The sequence below is a fragment of the Saccopteryx leptura genome, chromosome 5 (genome assembly GCF_036850995.1).
Source record: "Saccopteryx leptura isolate mSacLep1 chromosome 5, mSacLep1_pri_phased_curated, whole genome shotgun sequence".
Classification (NCBI taxonomy): domain Eukaryota; kingdom Metazoa; phylum Chordata; class Mammalia; order Chiroptera; family Emballonuridae; genus Saccopteryx; species Saccopteryx leptura.
Genome location: NC_089507.1, coordinates 196,521,631 through 196,539,963, shown reverse-complemented (window position 1 = coordinate 196,539,963; position 18,333 = coordinate 196,521,631). Strand labels below are relative to the sequence as shown.

The 18,333-nt window shown below is 38.0% G+C and overlaps 2 protein-coding genes across 3 annotated transcripts in view; both read left to right on the top strand.

Moving 5' to 3' along the window:
- PCK1 (phosphoenolpyruvate carboxykinase 1) overlaps positions 1-18,333 on the top strand; it is a 701,569-nt gene that overhangs the window by 537,477 nt on the left and 145,759 nt on the right. The window lies entirely within an intron of this gene.
- SPO11 (SPO11 initiator of meiotic double strand breaks) lies at positions 553-14,150 on the top strand. Of its 2 annotated transcripts, XM_066386263.1 has the most exons (13): positions 553-689; positions 2,559-2,672; positions 3,919-4,007; positions 4,409-4,475; positions 4,699-4,807; positions 5,348-5,431; positions 6,487-6,523; positions 6,886-6,995; positions 10,041-10,140; positions 10,434-10,471; positions 11,143-11,219; positions 13,427-13,538; positions 14,031-14,150. In XM_066386263.1, the coding sequence occupies exons 1-13, from the start codon at positions 553-555 to the stop codon at positions 14,148-14,150; spliced, it is 1,194 nt and encodes a 397-aa protein (XP_066242360.1). The 2 variants fall into 2 exon arrangements, with proteins under 2 accessions (XP_066242360.1, XP_066242361.1); XM_066386264.1 differs by lacking the exon at positions 2,559-2,672.

Here is an 18,333-nt window from a genome sequence, read left to right as displayed (position 1 = left end):
GCGGAGTGAACCAGACTATGGAAGCCCTCATGAATGTCTCCTCCATGAGCATCAGTAAGGCAGGATTTGGGTTTGCTTTGCTCACGGCTAAGCCCAGTGCCCAGCACTGTATCTGCCACACGCCTGAGTTGCCATAACTATTTGTTACAATGACAAATCTCTGGTACACCTATACCTAAACAGATACAGGTACACATATACACACACCGCATAAAAGCATTTCAATGAAATCTAGGTCCAACATCCCAAGCATACCCTGCTGGTCGCGGCTCCTTGCTAGACCGCGCTCCAGGAAGGACCCAAGACTTTGTCCCGCAGGTGTGACCATGCCTGATCAGCCTTGCAAGCATGTGCACATTGCACTCCATGGGAGGTGCCATGCGCATGCGTCTGCATAGCCCAGCTGGCAAGGTGCACGCATGCGCAAGAGGGCTCTACCCGGAAGCGCGGGAAGAGCCTGGCTCGCGAGCACGCACGCCGCTGTACCAGAGGAGAGCGTTTGCGGCCGGGTTGGATTCCTGTGCTTGGAGATTTTCATTGCCGCCCGCCTTCATGGCCTTTGCTCCGATGGGGCCTGAGGCCTCATTCTTCGAGGTTCTGGAGCAGCACAGGGCGTCCCTGCTGGCCGGCCTGAGGAGAGGCGCTGGGCAGCCCTGTGGCGCTGGCGCGGGGACGCACCTGGCCTCCAGGTACAGGACGGCGCCGGGGCGAGTGCTGGAGGTGGACGGAGAGGGCTCCACGGCCTGGCCTGGGGCTGCACGTGCTCTGCCGGGAAGGTGGCTGCCTCCCGGGTGTTAGAGGCCCCGGGCCGGACCCGGTGGCCAACCAGCCCTGAACCCCGAGAGTGCCCTTCCAGTGGTCAACCAGCCCTGAACCCCGAGAGCGCCCTTCCGGAGCGCGCCTTCCCTTTTCTGCTTTTCATTCTTACTTTGCATTCCCAAATGCCTCGTGACTTCTCCCCCCAGCCCCGTGCCTTCTAGAATGTACCCCTTCTAGAAAGTTCCACAGGGCTGGGCTCGCAGGTTTCCTGAGATCCTTATGGGTCAAGGAGTTGAGGGCACAGTTAAGGGGGATTTTTTGTTTGTTTGTTTTTTTGGATAAAATTTTAACTTGAGTCTTCAGGAATTTTTTTTTAAAGAGAAAATGTTGGGAGTTCTCACTCAATATGTGTATTTTATCAAAATGCTCAAGGAAGTCAACCCATTTTAAGGGGTTTATAATAAAATAGTGTTTTTCTTGACTTGGAAGGGAAGGCAGGGTACATATTTCAAACGGTTTCTTTGATATCAATTAAAGCTCAGAGTGGGGTGCTGATAAAATCAATCATGTGGGCTCTGCAGGAGCCCAACTTAGAATTAACTACAGAACCATACTGAAACTTTTACTTAAAGTGCTCTGTTTGCTTCCTTGACCTGCTTTTCTGGTTTATCGACAGTTTTCCCTCCTAAATGAATGGCTATCTTATTTTTAAGCCCAAATCAACTACCAAAAAAAAAAAAAAAAGAGAGAGAGAGAGAGCGAGAACACCCACAAGCAAACAAATTTTTACATAAGGCTTTAGTGTGAGGGAGAATTTAGGAGGATGAGAGAAAAGAGGGAGTCGAGGTCCCTGGTTTACATTTCAGATGTAAATTCGTCTGATTGTATCTCACACTTGGTCACCATGTTGTCCTGCCACGTCTCAAACTGGAAAAAAAAAAGTGAATGAGAGATTGAGTCAGTTTCCACCTGTCGAGATTAGGAAATATTAAATGTTTTCAAATGTGTTGTTTAAACACATGTTTTCGGAAGAAAGCAGGTTCTCGTGGAAATGAGAAGCATCTACATTTTCCCCATTTGCCAGATTTGATTTTCCATCCTAGGCAATATACGAACGGTATTTATAACCGAACAGCCTTTTTGGAAGCTGATGGCTTGAAAAATTAAAAGTCAGCCGACAGAAAACTGAACTAAGTCTTAATAGTTTGCTGTCAAGTGGCCTAAGAGTGGCCAAGTCTTTTCGTGGTAGTGATTAAACTTTCTTTTTTTTTTTTTGTATCACTAACATTCAAAAGGACTGATTTAAGGCATGAGACCAATGGGTAATGTGCTACAAAAAGAAAGGTTTCTTTTGAAATACTTTTGCATTGCAGTTTGGGGAAATAAATTCAACGCCAATATGACATCACTTTTAAATGAAACACTGAGTAGTAGTTCAAGCCAACAAGTTTGTATTTCAGAAGGTTAATATGTAACATAGATTAAAATAAATTTATAAATTGTATCATCTGGTCATTAATCTAAAAGGGAGATATTACTTCAATGGGTAATTTGTTTGAAAAGTAAAATTACAAGCAAATTAAACTCTCTTCCGTAACCACTATCAATGCAATGGTGGTTTTAATGCAGTACTGATGTCGGAATTTAGTGGAGAATGGCGTCATTGAGGTGGATTACCTAGTCCTAAAAAACAACCAATGGGACAAAAAGTTTTTTCAGGGTTAATCTGGGGAAATGCTACATATTGTAAAGAAATAATTTAGAATTAAGGTTGAATCACCATGTGTTTATTGTTTCAGTTCTGAGGTTCTTGCAGCTATAGAAAATATTATCCAAGACATAATCAGAAGCGTGGCAAGAAACGAAGCACCTGCCTTCACGATAGACAACAGATCGAGCTGGGAAAATATCAAGTGGGCATTTTGCACTTTTTAGTTTTTAAATGCAGTATCTGTGTCGTCATTTGAATTTATTCAAGTTAGAGTTCTAGTCGGATTTTATTTTTGTATTGCTTTAACCCTGCCCAAAAGGCATGAATATAGGCATGAAAGATAAGGCAAAGGAGAAAACAATGCTAAGAAGAAAGAATGGAGCTCTGAAAGAGGCTAGAATTCAAAATGCATATGATAAAGCCTTATAGTCCAGCTAAAAATAGGCTCCAAACTTAGATCTAAGCTTTCTAGCACTCAGTGGTGGAAATTATCATCTGTACTGAGAAAGCAAACTTCTTGTTCAGGGGGCTTACAACCAGTCCTGATATGGAGACTAAAATAAATGTGTCCTGAACATAGAACACGTTTCAAAGGCTCTTTCTCCTAATAGGGCTTGCTCTCCTAAGTCATGTGTCCCAGAGAGTAAAATCAGCAAACAGCTTTATCAAAATCCTGGAACCTAGCTACACAGTTTGTTTTTCTGAAATCCTCAGCCTGTAGAATTTTTCCATTAAATAATGAAAAACACTACAAAAATAGTTCTCAGTGAGAGTTATAGAAACAGAATAAGAGTAATTTTGAGGCTCAGAGTCACTAAGTAGTCTTTTATGCTCGATATAATTAACATAAGATGTAAGCTTTTGAATCTTATTTTGCTTTATGCTTTGCAAGATGGATTGCATCAAGCCTTGAAGCTGCTGACAACTGGCCTATTTTCCTGGTACCTTGTGCCACCTTTAGGACAGGCTTGGTATTTCAACTTAGCAACCTAATATATTATACATGATTTCCTATCCAAAGTTAATGTAACTTTGGAAGTAAATCAGAAATTAAATATTTCAAAACTTATTAAATGAGTAAATTGTTAAAAGTTAGCAAAATTCTAATGGAATTGTGGAATACGTATTTGAAAATAGTTCACATACACTTAAGTGTCTCCCCCGGAAAGAGATACACAGACACACACACATATCATAATCAAAGGTCTATAATTCCTTTATTTTAAACACTTTCTTTTGGTGCCTCTACATGTCACAACACTAATTACCTAATTATCACCTGGAATTATCTAAGCTTAGAACCGAATTATCCTAAAGCTTTAGTACTTACGTTACAAAGAAGTGTGGATTTAAATGATATGCAGAAGAGGACATTAAGTGAATATTTTTTGGCATTCAGAAGTTAATTCTCTTTTTATTTCATTTTCTTGCTTTAAACACAATTATAGGTTTGAAGATTCTGTGGGTCTTCAAATGGTATCTCATTGTACCACAAGAAAAATCAAAAGTGATTCACCAAAATCAGTTAAAAACTTTGGTAAGTTCATCTTTCTTAGCTTTTAATAGTAAGTGAATTTGGTTTCCCTCTGGGTTTTCATTGTTCCTAGTTAAATAATGTTACTTGTTTTTTAATGGACAATCCTTGTATTGGAAATAAATTTGTAGAATTTTGCATTGTCATTGACCATGGGAGTAAATAATAATTCCAAAATAAAATTTCAAGGTACATGGTTCAGTGGAGAAGTATTCTCTTCAATTTTGCTGTTCATTGAGCAACTAATTTTATCTGATACTTCAGGCAATTATATATTCTATACTTAACACTTCTGTTGGAAAGATGATTTTTGTAATGTTTTAGAAAGTAATTGGGGACAGTTAAATGTTTTTAATTAGTCAGAAAAATGATGAGTAACTTGTTTGTTGCATCTTATTTTCCAGCTCTAATTCTTAAAATATTGTCCATGATTTACAAACTGGTACAGAGCAACACTTACGCAACCAAAAGGTAAATATATTGTTCTAGTCGATTACTTTAAAATGCAACGTGAGATTTAGTTAGATTAACTTTCATTACATGTTTTGAAAAGTTACGTAAAGTGTGGGTAATAGATTACTTGTTTATATGCATATTTCATCCAGGTAAAGCTTTCTTTAAATAATATTCCAATACGTGTTGTATTCAAAGAAAACATGGTTACTTAAAAATATATATATTTTAAATTTCATAGAGACATATATTACACTGACAGCCAACTCTTCGGTAACCAGACTGTTGTGGACAACATTATCAATGACATTTCCTGTATGTTAAAAGTGCCAAGGAGGTGTCTACATATAGTAAGTAGCATTTAATACCAAATATATATATATATTAATTTATTGATTGATTTTAGGGAGAGAGAGGAAGAGAGAGAGAAAGAGAAACATCACTTTGTTATTTCACTTATTTATGCATTCATTGGTTGATTCTTGTGTGTGGGCTGACCCTGAATGCAAACTGCAACCTTGGCAAGACAGTGCTCTAACTAACCAAGCTATCTGTCCAGGGCAGTAACAAACGTTTTAAGGCGAAATGTTTATATAAAAATTGTAATCAACGAGTAAGTTTGATCTTTGCCTTCTTTTGATATGTTTGATACTATATTTTTCTCAATGTAAATTTAAATATTCTCAATGTTTTCCCCAGGATGAATGAGCCAAAGTAGATGAATTACCAAATATTTTTTTATTCCTAAATACTCTTACATATTTTCTCCTTCATTTCTTAAATTACAGTCTCAGCTAAAAATGCATCTTTTAGCAGATGTACATGAGGAATGACTTTGCAGCATAAGATATTTTTATTAAAAAGTTTTCAAATGTCTCTTTTTTTTTAAGTTATCTACATCAAAAGGTTTAATTGCTGGCAATTTAAGGTACATCGAGGAAGACGGCACCAAAGTGAATTGCAGCTGTGCAACAGTAAGGGTCACATACTTTAACTCCCCTTCAGATCCCTTGATGTAGAAATGTATTTTATTTCCTGCTTGTTATGTAGTTTGAAGGTTAAGATTTTAAAATAAAACTGAAGGATGAATAGGTATATGAATAGGTAGAGTTTCAAAATATGCCATTTGTTAAATGTCATTGAAACAAATGTACATGTTTCTTTTGAAAGTGTACTGTTGTTCTTAGGTAGAGTGTGGGTAGACCGTTTTAGCATGGCTATTTAAGTAAACTTCATAAAATGTTCTGGTTCTGAAATGAATATGTTTAAAATTAAACTATTTTGCTCAGCTTTGGTATAGAGAAGGCCCACAGAACTAAATTAGCACAGCAGTTTGGAAAGAAGGAAGGTGATGCTTACGAGATCCTGCTGAAGGAAGTCTCCTTCATCCATTTCTGATTTTTTTTAAATTCATTGACTTTAGAGAGAGAAGAAGGGAGGGAGAGAGAGACAGAAACATCCATCTCTTCCTGTATGTGTCCTGACCAGGGATCAAACCCACAAACTTTGTGTCTCTGGATGATGCTCTAACCAGTGGTCGGCAAACTCATTAGTCAACAGAGGCAAATATCAACAGTACAACGATTGAAATTTCTTTTGAGAGCCAAATTTTTTAAACTTAAACTATATAGGTAGGTACATTCCTTATCAAGGTAGCGCCACACGTGGTATTTTGTGGAAGAGCCACACTCAAGGGGCCAAAAAGCTGCATGTGGCTTGCGAGCTGCGGTTTGCCGACCACTGCTCTAACCAACCAAGCTAACCAGCCAAGGCACATTTCTGCTTTTTAAGCCACATAGCCACAAAGTTTTCAAGAAATTCTCACCTGCTGGGAAGTAGTTTGGGTCATGTGTCTGTTTTCTTACTGAAGAATAAATCTGTTTCCTATTGTTTTTTTACCGAGGCATACTTCTCTGATAACAGGTATATTTTTAAAAAATGAAAATACAGGATTTTTGTGATAAATTTTTAAATGTGGTTATGCTTTCTTTTTATCTAAAATAAAAACAGCCTTCTCTTGTTATCCTAGGCTGTTGCTGTGCCATCTAATATTCAAGGAATTCAGAGTATCCTTTTGTATTTGAATGGGAAAACTACTTAAATTTCTAGAATGTTCATTCATTCATTACTTTGATAAATCAAGCCTTCTAATGTGTAACCAACAAGCTAGACTCTATAAGGATGAAGATGAAGGATGAATAGGTATATGAAAGGAAACTCCATGTTTCCTTCTGTAGGACTCTCCTAGGAGCTTACCATTTAGTAGGAGAGAGAGATAACTGTGCATATGAATAGATACGTGACATATTTCAAGGTAAAAATGAAAATACTATAAGCTGCTTTTGAATTGATCGGTTAGGCACCATAATTTAGTTGGTGGTTAAATTGAAATACTCTTGCCTTACATTTGTCCACCTTGACTTCATAGATTTAATTACAGATGCAAAATTTTTATTAATTGTAGAGAAAGATGCGACATTTCAGCGACTGCTAGATGATAACTTTTGCAACAAAATGGCTCCATGCATCATGGTTACGGTATATTATCCACCTCTACTATAGTTCCAAGACTAACATAGTACTTTAGTGATTGGTAAGAGGGCTTTAAAATGTCATCTATAGAGCGTGGACCACATTCTCGGCAATAGGATGCATCCTTTGGGGTCATAGAACAAGAATTTCCAAAGCATTTATTTAAACATTCTCAAATCTGACTAAAATCAAGGTGATGGTCCCGATTTGTAAATATCAGTGATTTTCTAATACCGCAGTAGGGGTACACAGGTGTGTCACCATCACACCATCCCCACATAGGCAGGGTTGAATGGATAAGAATTGTTCCTTGTTTTCCTCACACAGGTATGGGTAGCAGGTAATTTCATCAAATCAGTCAAAAGGAACCTGCATTTTAAAAACAACAAATGTTTAAAGAACAGCAAAGGACACTGAAGAATGCATTGAGATAGCACACATGGTACTACGGGCATCAGTTAGGAAAGGGTAGTCAGCTTCCTGCTACAGGATAATGTGGGAGGAGTTCATAAAACTGGAGTGATGGATGATGTGCTGGAGTGGGAAAGAAAGAGGTGGGACTAACGGAAGCGTGGGGTGTGGGTGGATGGAACGATGACAGAATAACAACAGATCGGGCTGCCCTCCCCGGCTCAGCTTTCTCCTGCCTTTACAGATCTTTATAAAAACCCAGGTTTTATAAAGGGAAAAAGCTCATCTACTTAAAATTATTTTGGTTTATTAGATGAACAATAATTGTAATATTTGTGAGCTGTGTTTGTGGCAGCAGTGAGGAGAGCCTCCCCGGAGAGGAAGCAGGGTATCAGGCAGCTGTAGGGAGTCTTGGAAGGCCTGCGCCTCCCAAGGAGGCATCCTACCTGAGTGCAGAAATGTCAGGTGCTAACAGAAGGTTGGGGGTTGGGAGAAAGGAAATGGCAAGCATTAGTGTAGCTGCATCATCAGTTAGAGGGAGAGGGAGAGTCCTGGTGTCAGGGCACCTTCAGAGACTATCGGGTATAAGGATGAAAGAGGAACGGTTGGGGAGAAAGGACTGAAACAAATGACATTTTTAAAGCCAATTCAGAAGGACTTGGTGACCACAGGATATGAGGAATGAGTGAAAATGACCCTGCTGTGATTGGAACCTTGCCACATTATCAATTGATAGCTACAGGACAAGGGGTAGGAAGGCTCAGTTCTTCGTGGAAGAAAAATTTTGAGTGTAGCTTAAGGAATGTAAATTTGAGATAATAGCAGGGAATCCTCTGGGCACCTTGTTTGAAGTTGAGATGGACAATGCAGACTGAGACCCCATAAACAATAGTGGGTATGTTTTGAACCCCTCCTGGTAGGGGGTTCTGTGGCTCACTCTTTGGCCCAGCCCTCTTCCCCTTTCACACCTGGCTGGGCCGACTGGGAGCCAGTGTATTGCAGACAAAGAAAGCTGCGTGGCCTAGGTCTGTGTTCAGTCTTTGGTGATGGAATCACATCTGGTTCTACCACTTAGGAGACGCACTGCAGGCACGGCACTCTGTCACATCTGGGTTGAAGAGCAGCTGTCACAGTGGTTGTAGAACACACGTTTGAAGAGGGAAGAATCACAGAATCCTCTTTCCCTGCTTTGCCTTTCTTCTCGTATGCTGCCTTCTAGTCCTTGCCTGTCTGTGCATTGTTGTTGTCCTGGTGTTCATTGATACGTTACTGCTCCCTGGAACACCCTCGAGGTGACCCGTAATGTTTGCCTCTGAAGAGGGGAGCTGAGAATGGGGGTCAGGCTAGGAAGAGGTCCTTTCTCACTGGATTTCCTTTGGTGCTCCTCCACCACACACATATGTTATCTTTTCCCAAAGGAAAAATAAAAATACTGTGCCAGGAACTTGGCTAAGCACTTTATGTAATTAGAGTCCACCTTTATTGCTATTTATCACACAACTTGTAAAGTTTCTCAGCCACTTTATGAAGTATGTATGTCATTATCCTCGTTTACATGTTAGGGCACTGGGGTGGAGGAAGGTTGTGGCTGGTCAAACCAGGACCTGGATTCAGACAGTCTTGCTTCACTTTGCTGTAGTGTCATAGCTCTGTGTGGCAGATGTCTACCCTGATTTCATAAATAAGCCACAGCCTAACGAGACTAAGAAACTGGCCTGATGTCACCCACTAACAAGTGGCAGAAAGGGAATTCAAACTCAAAGCTGTCCAATGGAAAGCCCATTCTTAATGTCTGCTTGCTGCCTTCTCTGCCCCATGGTTCCTTTGGTTTTCTGCTTTTCTCTTAACACTATTGTGATGCTTATTAAGTTATTTTTCTACATAATTATTGTTTTAATAACTTAATAATATTATTCTACCACTTAACTTAGGTTTATTAAATCCTAAATTTTAACCAGAGACTCTTCTAAGTGCTTTATGGTTACTAAATAATTTCTATAATAACCTCATAAGGTGCTACAGAGCCCTAAATTGTAGAGGTTTTGGAGGTCATTCAGGTTCATGCTACAAAGAAGTGGCAGAGCTGAGATGCCAACCCACGCTGTCTGGCCCCACAGCTGGTACATATATCACCATGTGCAATGCTACCTGTCCATGTCCTTGTTGTTAGATATTTTGGCCATTTATAGTATTTTTGTTGTTTTACAATGTCTTTTTTTTTTATTGATTTGAGTGAGAGAGTGAGCGAGTAAGAGAGAAACATCAGTTTGTTGTTCCACTTATTTATGCATTCATTGATTGATTCTTGCATGTGCCCTGACCGGGGATCAAACACACAGCTTTGGCGTATTGGGATGAGCTCTACCTACTGAGCTAACAGTGTGAAATAACACTGCGGTGAACATCTCTAAGTATGTAGGACTTTTATTATTCCTGTTTCTGCTGAAACATTTCCTAGTACTGAGTCAAAGGGATGAGTCTATGTGGGCATTTTTTGCAGTTAATACCAGTCTTCCACCACCTGAAGTTTAAGGTCAGGGAATCTAATTTTTAAATTATTAATAAGTTAAATATTTATATATTGTTTTATTGATTTCATTTTACTAGAATTAAAATGCATCATTTTGATCTTGCTTTTAGGGGAAGGGGGTACCCGATCTAAACACCAGACTTTTAGTCAAGAAGCTGTGGGATACCTTTCACATCCCCATTTTCACTCTTGTAGATGCTGATCCACATGGTAAGTTATCATTTATATTCGAAGCAATCATAATTAATCATGTTTGTAGTTTTGTGCTTTTCTGCTCATGGAACACTTCCATAAATATTTTTCAAGATTATAGTTATTAGATTAAAATTAATGACTGTAATCACTTGAGGTAATTTATTATTATTTTTAGCTATATTAAACAGAAACATAAGTTTTTCATTGGTAATGTCCACAAAAATAAAATAGACATAATATGAGAGTGCAAATTCTCTAACCTATGATATACAAAAAGTCTAATTTTAAAGTTAACTCTCTTTTAACAGGCATAGAAATAATGTGCATTTATAAGTATGGATCTATGGTAAGAAAAGTATTTTTCTTTTTCCAATATTGAGATATTTTATATTCATTTGGTTATCTCTGCATTTACTTATCAGCCCCTAGTAAGTGGAAGGCCCCCAAAAGGTACCAGGGGAGCTACTGTCCTTGTCTTGGGCCAGCCTGTTTCCATGGCTATGATTCCAGCTTCTGGCATGACCAGTGCAACCACAGATGACAGAGCAGGATGGGCTGTGGGCAAGAGGCACTAATATCCTTCACTCTGCTGCTCTGCTGAAGTAACCTTGGGCCTCAGCAGGCCTCAGTAACAACACTGTATGATGCCAGATACGCTCTGGACATTATCTGCAGCCTTGAGTGTCCCTGACTTCTATGTTTAGAACAGATGGGAAGGATGATGGAGCAAGGTGTTGAGATACAGAATCAGAATAACACAGTAATAAATGTAGGCCAGAGAGGTTCCTTTGTGGTTTTACTTTATAGAACATCAAGCCAGAAACACTACAGAGCAGTTTGAAAACTTTCACTGAAAGTCTAGTTTAGCAAAGCTCTTGTGATTGTCACTTCTGAAGGTTCTGGGGGTGTGAAGCTTTTGGTACTTTTCCTAGATGAGTAAAAAATTTGGCTGCAAAACAAGTGTACTAGTTCTCTGCAACTTAGCCTTACCTAATGTGCTTTTACTCTTTATTTTAGTCTATGTCTTTTGAAGCCCATAATCTCACAGTTCCAGCTATTAGATGGCTTGGTCTCCTCCCTTCGGATATTAAAAGGTTAGATGGTTTAGTAGAACTGGGATATCTAAAATAATGACTCATTGTAATATGTCACAATAAGCCTCAAAAATTACTTCAGGGAAAGCTGTTAATGCTTTTTATTTACATTGTTCACTGTGACTCAGGATTACATAATTATGAATTAAGTTCATTGTTTCTGTTTCAACTACTAAAATACTTAAACAAATTTGGTTAATCAAATTTTCAGCTAGCTAGAAAACATTTTTTGTTTTTACTTTTACCATTAAAATTTTTTGAAATGCATTACACTTAGAAAGTGTAAGACATTGAATCTAGTTAAGTGGCAACCATTGATAACATCATTCACTATATGAGTCAATTCTATGATAGATGTAAATTAAAATTTTATTTAAAAAATCTCATTTTAAGGTTACGATAAGGTTTGGGAACCTAAAGTTTGGCAAGTCTAATATATATGTTCATTGTAGAAAAAAAAATAGCAAGATGAAAACTACCTACAGATGAACAGCTTTACCCTTGTAGATTATTTTCTGTGCAAAATTATATAGCTTTTCACAAAAACAGACCCATACTCTAATATTTTGTAATCTCCTTTTCTCATACACCATGATGAGATCACTTTCCCATATCAGTAAATCCATTTCTCTTCTACAGCCTCACGTTAATGTCTTAGATTACTGAGTTCAAATTCTGGATGTGCCTTGTTTACTCAGCCAGTCCCTCAAAGTCAGACGTTTGGGTGGTTTCCAAATCTCTGTTCTGAGAGATAGCTCTTTGATGGACCCTCTGTAACTGAATCTTTGCCTGCAGCTTTAATTAGTCCCATAGGCTGAATTCCCAGAATAGCTGGGTCAAAGGGTATACACACTTTCAAGGCTTTGGCTGCCCCCTGGGTAGGTTAATTATTTTTCCTTCCCTGGAGAGTAAGAGCCCACCTGTCTTTCAGCATAGGACATCACTTTTATTCATCTCTGCTAATGGGATAGTTAAAAATATTTTATTATTGCTCTAATGGGCCGGTGAGAATGAACTTAAACATGTTTATTAGATTCCTCTAACCAGTGAGTGAACTTTGGTAATGGGTGCTTATTTCCTAAATATGGAATATGAGCAGGTTTTGGGTGATTGCCACTTCTTACAAAATGAGGGCACAAGGGAAAACATTAAATTTTGATTTTTGAATATTTACACTCCAGTGAATCAAAGTTTTGATCAGTCTAGGGTTATGTGTCATGGTCAAAATTCCTTTGAGGTGATGTATTTGTATGAATATCATTTCTAACATAAATTCAAGACAAATGATCTGATAATTATTAAGGTGGAGGGCTTGGAAAAACTCTAGCTGCAACTCATAAATTCCATTAGTGCCCTCAAAAACCACTCCAAATAAATGTACAATCAAAGAAGAAAAATAGTGCGGTAGCTACACAAACATGGCTTCGAGGGAAATTCTCTAGGCCCCCCTTTCAATCAAATTGTCACCCTATCCAGGAGCTGCCACTGGCAGTGGTCATAATTATGGAGACATTGAAAAAGACTGTTTGAAACTAGAGCTCTCCTGGGAAATCCAGGATTTGTGACTTCAAAAAGTAGTCCATGCCATAAATCCTGGATCTCTCATGTTCTGTTTTAAAAACACATACCAAGATAAAATTACATCTTTTTAAAATTTAAAACTAGATAGGTGTGTGTGCACACGTGCACATAAGTGAAAAGCAATAAACTAACTTTCATAGTCCAGAAAATTTTCAGCGAATACAAAGAATTAAGTACTCAGTGGAACCTGAATTGGACCTCACTGTTTTGAGACTGTGAAGCTCTGGAGCTGCCTTGGTGTGGATATATGTAATGCTATTGCTATTTTCATTTGTTTTATAACCAATGTCTGTCCTTCCTGTCATCGTCCTATATGACGTGAAGAAAACCAAAAACTTAAAACAGACTTCTAGACTTTCACAGGTGGATTTGTACTAATTTCCTTATCTGTGATAGAAATTAAATCCAGTGGGGTGACATTGATCAATAAGAGTACATAGGTTTCAGGTGAACATCTCTATAGTATTTGAATTGTTGATTGCATTGTGTGTCCATCACTCAAAGTCAAATAATTTTCCATCACCAAATATTCGTGGCTTTTTACTCCTCCCCCCACCCCTTGGTAACCACTTCACTTTAACTATGTCCATGTGTTTTTACTAATTTTTTTCATTTATTTTTACCAGGTTAAATGTCCCTAAAGATACTTTAATTCCATTGACAAAACGGGACCAAATGAAACTTGACAGTATCCTGAAGAGACCTTACATTACTTGCCAACCATTTTGGAGAAAAGAAGTATGTTACTTTATAAAATTCAAGTGTATGTTTTATTGCCTTTTACTTTAGTAGCAGCTAGTCACATAATATTTTGAAAATATCCTCCTTGCAATTTTGTGTAACCAACCACTAAAGTGTGTGTTGTTTGGTAGTACATGGTTGTTGAAACATCAAATTATGAATGCTAATAGATAAGATCACCTGGATGGAGCTGGTCTGTTCTTTACCCTTACCATAGTTATATATACCCATTGTCTATGGCTGTATCATAGTTTATGAAGGGAAAAAAGAAGAGAAAGTAATTATAAAGACCCCAGACTATTCTTTGTTGTTGAAGGCATCCACACTGGGTAGTCCCCTAACATCTTTAGCTGTTGTAGTTCTAGAATATTCTGACTGACACTAAAGACATGGTTTTGGAGAAAAGCAAGTCTAGATTTACTAGTTTGTTGAGTTGACAGAGCTGTAGCAAAGGACCCTGATATGACTATATTTTACTTCTGTTGACAGATGGAAATAATGGCAGACTCTAAAATGAAGGCAGAAATTCAAGCTTTGTCCTTCCTATCATCAGATTATCTTTCCAGAGTATACTTACCTAACAAATTAAGATTTGGAGGGTGGATATAAAAATATATCAGAATGTATCTTATGATTTCAAAAGATCCTGAGGGTTTTTTGTTTGTTTGTTTTTAATTTCATTGATTTGGGGGAGGAAGGGAGAGAGAGAGAGAAGCATCAACTCATTGTTCCACTTAGTTCCATTTAGTTGTGCACTCACTAGCCACTTCTCACATGTGCCCTGACCCGGATGATGCTCTATCCACAAAGCCACTTGGCCAGGGCAAGAGGATTCTGTTTCTTTTGTTTTTTCAGTAGTAATAGTGTTGTGAAAAAAACCCCACATATGTTCTCAATTTCATATAGGTAAAATGGAATACTTTTTCATTATATTTTTTGTCAAAACAAATGCTGTACTCTTAATTTTCTTTAGAAGGCTTTATTTTACCCTTTTCTACAGAGACTGATTTCTATTCTGGGTTCTAAATTATAAAAATATTTATATATATGTTATTTTTACTTTTAAATTTTATTTGAGAAATGTTATACATGTCATCAGTCTACAAAAATATTTTATTTACTTTCTACAGTACAACTAATGTTAAGTCATAGAGCATCTTATTCACAATAAAAATAATAACCTACATTTGAGAGGTTGCAAATGAATAATTGTGTCCAGCAGTTTCTTCTTCGTTACAGTTCCCTTTGCCTTCAGAGTATAGGGGGTCGTACCTTACTCATTTACTTGTGAAATTAATATAATTTCTTGTGAATAAATATTTCAGTTATGTAGACTTCAGTGATTTATTTTGTTTATGAGCATACTTTTTATTAATAATATATTCATTTGAAAATTTTCTCAAGGATTTGATCAGTTCTCACCCAAATTCAAGTCAGCTGAATTCTTCCCTAGCCTGGTTTTACAGAACAAAGAACTTCTGCAGCTTTCAGATCCATAGAAGCCTCAAATTTTAATAAGGCCCTTCTGTAACAGTAAAGATGTGATCTTTCACCCTCGTAAACCTATCTTAATTTTTCCAGATAAGTTTTATGATTTTATCCTTTACTTTCAGTTTATCCTAAACCGTTAACTGTACTGAAAAGGTTCTTGTACTTGTGAGCAAGAATATGTATTTATAGGAGAAGCACAGAAATGTTGGGCTACTTATTTTATCAAGATAAATGTTAATAATAAAAATAGGTACTGTTTCTGCCCTGGCCAGTTGGCTCAGTGGTAGAGCGTCGGCCTGGTGTGCAGAAGTCCCGGGTTCGATTCCCGGCCAGGGCACACAGGAGAAGCGCCCATCTGCTTCTCCACCCCTCCCCCTCTCCTTCCTTTCTGTCTCTCTCTTCCCCTCCCGCAGCCAAGGCTCCATTGGAGCAAAGATGGCCTGGGCGCTGGGGATGGCTCCATGGCCTCTGCCTCAGGCGCTAGACAGAGCGACACCCTGGATGGGTAGAGCATTGCCCCCTGGTGGGTGTGCCGGGTGGATCCCGGTCGGGTGCATGTGGGAGTCTGTCTGACTGCCTCCCCGTTTCCAGCTTCAGAAAAATACAAAAAAAAAAAAATAATAAGTACTGTTTCTGAGAACTTAGAGGTGCCGGTCACTGCTTACATACTATTTTATTTAACTCTCCCAGAACCTCATCTCCCAAGAACCTATTACACCTGTAGTTTTCAGGTGAGAACACTGAGGATGCTGCTTGTCCAAAGCCACATAGACAGAACATGGCTGAATGGGGACAATAATCCTATCGACCTCAAGAGCAGGACCAGCAACTGAACATGTGGGGCCCCAAGCAAAATGTAAGCGTAGGGCCCCTTGTTCAAAAGTTATTAAGAATTTCAAGATAAAAGTAGCAGAGAATTAAAACAAGCATGGGGCCCTTCTTAGCGTGGGGCCCTGTGTGACTGCACAGATTGCACACCCATGAAGTTGGCCCTGCTCAAGAGGTTCTAGTAACTATCAAATAAGGTTAACATAATAATAAAGGAAAATACATTATATAACACATTACGTGCCAGGTATTTTTCTAGTTGCTTTACAAACGTTAATTTTGTCTTCACAGAAGCCTTATGCTAGAGGGTTTTATTTTCCTCCTTATTTTACAGATGAGACAAGTACAAAGAGGTTAAGTAATTTTACCAAGGTCACATAACTACTAATCAGTGTAGCAAGGACTTTGTCATGCTTTCACCATGACACTGGTATAGGTGAAGTACTTCAGGTGGCCAGTGTGCATACTGCTTGGGAAAGGTCTACAGTTCTTCCTGTGGGTTAGGTGTCAAATCAAGACCCCCCATTCCAAGCCTGTGGTGTCAACCATTATGTTATATTCCCTGGTCACATCAGAACTAAGTATTTAATTTTGAGAACATTCTGGGATACTGTTAACTTGACTTACTTGTTAGAGTGTCAAAATCCTAGAAAAATTTTTATAAATCACAATTTTTTCTTTGAATTTATACCATACATCTTCCACTAATATCTAATTACATCATTAAACTTTGAAAAGTTTTATAAAAATTACCTAACTTTAAAATACATGGATAAGTTTCAGAATCTCTGGATCAGGTATACTGTCAAAATGTGGAGGAATGAAAAATCTACACTAGTAGATTTAAAATTTGAAAATAAGTTTGAAAAGTTTTACAGATGCCTCTAGTTTGGATAATTAAATTCCTCTTGAGTTTATAATTGGAAACTTAATCTTTATTTGGGAAATGAAAATGGAAAAAGTACACTGTAGTTTGGGATTACTACCTATCTTTATTAGATGCAGATGAAAAATTAATGTTTGAAGTTATTTGGGAATCATCTAGAATTCTAATTATTAAGAATTGTTTTCAAAGAGCATTATTGTAAAATAGCTATTTAAAATGGCAGCTTGCGACATCTCTTCTACCATCATGTACTATAATTATTTTAAATATTTCCATAATTTAATCAAGAAAGAATGTTTGAATTGGAATCTGTACATAATTAAAGTAATAAAAACTTGTGTGACAAAAGATGTTCAGAGAACCTTTTTTCCTTAAAGTTTCATAATCACCCCAGTAAAATAAAAGCTCATGTGATATCCTCACATTTCTGGGAAATTTAACTGTCATCACTGATGAATCTAAGTGATTCATGGATTCGTGGGGGAAAAACATACTGCCCTTTCTACAAAATAGGCAAAGCACTCCAGGATTTCCATCTGACTTCCTTTAGTGAGGGTGTTTCAATTGAACTGTGATGTAGATACATGTAGAGTGGTGCTGAAAAGAAAAAAAAAATGCTTTCAAAGCTTGGCCACATGTACATGAACACAAAACAGTTATTAGCGGGATGTTTTTGTAGGAAAGTATTGGGAAACATTACTTCTGTTCACCAGGGTCCGGAGAGAACAACCCTGTGAACACAAGCCAAGGTCGCCCTCTGTTGGCAGAAGCTCTGCTCTCTCAAATCCTTCCACTCTTTGAGGTGGACATTTCTTTAGAACATTTTCAAGTCATTTTTTTAAGGAAGGGGGTGAAAGAATCTGAGACATACACAAGAAGAGACTGGGGAAAACTATGAGGATTTGTGTGAGACTGAGCGCTTGACAGGGATCCATTTTGTACCCCAGCGTTGGATGCCCCCAATTCCTTGTAAAGCCACACATAATGAGTGCCTCTTTGCAACTGAGCTATTTACAAAACCTTAAACAACATATTAAAATTTTTTAATTGAAATTTAAGAATTAAAGGTCACTTCCAATGAAAATGAACTGATACAAAATTACAAATATACTCAGTTTTTATTCACCTAGCAGTGGGACGTAAACTGTGCAGTCATTCATCAAATATCCTGTGTAAAGGGTTTTACCAGTGTGAATGATAGCCATGACCAAAACTTAATTTTAATCATTTTTTACTTTTAATAATTCTTCACCTCTGTTCTATGGTTCAATAATCATACCCATGGATGCAGAATGTAGTGATCCCCTTCTTGTTTCTAAGGGGAAAAGCGTGATGAGTTGCCACAATCTGCCATCTGTGGTGGTGTAGTCAGATTTGGGGGACAGGCTGCTTGTATCCCAAATCCACTTCTACTTACTGCCTCTGTGACTGGGACAAGTTACCTTCTGGCCTTAGTTTCTTCACCCATAAAATGAGATAACAGTAATGCCTATAGAATCACGGTGATGATTAAATGACATAATTCATGGAAAGTAGTTGAATAATACCTTTAGGAGTGTCATTGTATTTGGGTCGGCAGACCACACT

What these genes read in the sequence shown, in the direction of transcription:
- SPO11 (XM_066386263.1), top strand. Translation starts at nt 553, where the DNA reads ATGGCCTTTGCTCCGATGGGGCCTGAGGCCTCATTCTTCGAGGTTCTG. An exon ending in TGAATTGCAGCTGTGCAACA is followed by an intron (nt 5,432 to 6,486) that starts GTAAGGGTCACA and finishes TTGTTATCCTAG; the next exon opens with GCTGTTGCTGTGCCATCTAA. An exon ending in CTCCCTTCGGATATTAAAAG is followed by an intron (nt 11,220 to 13,426) that starts GTTAGATGGTTT and finishes TATTTTTACCAG; the next exon opens with GTTAAATGTCCCTAAAGATA.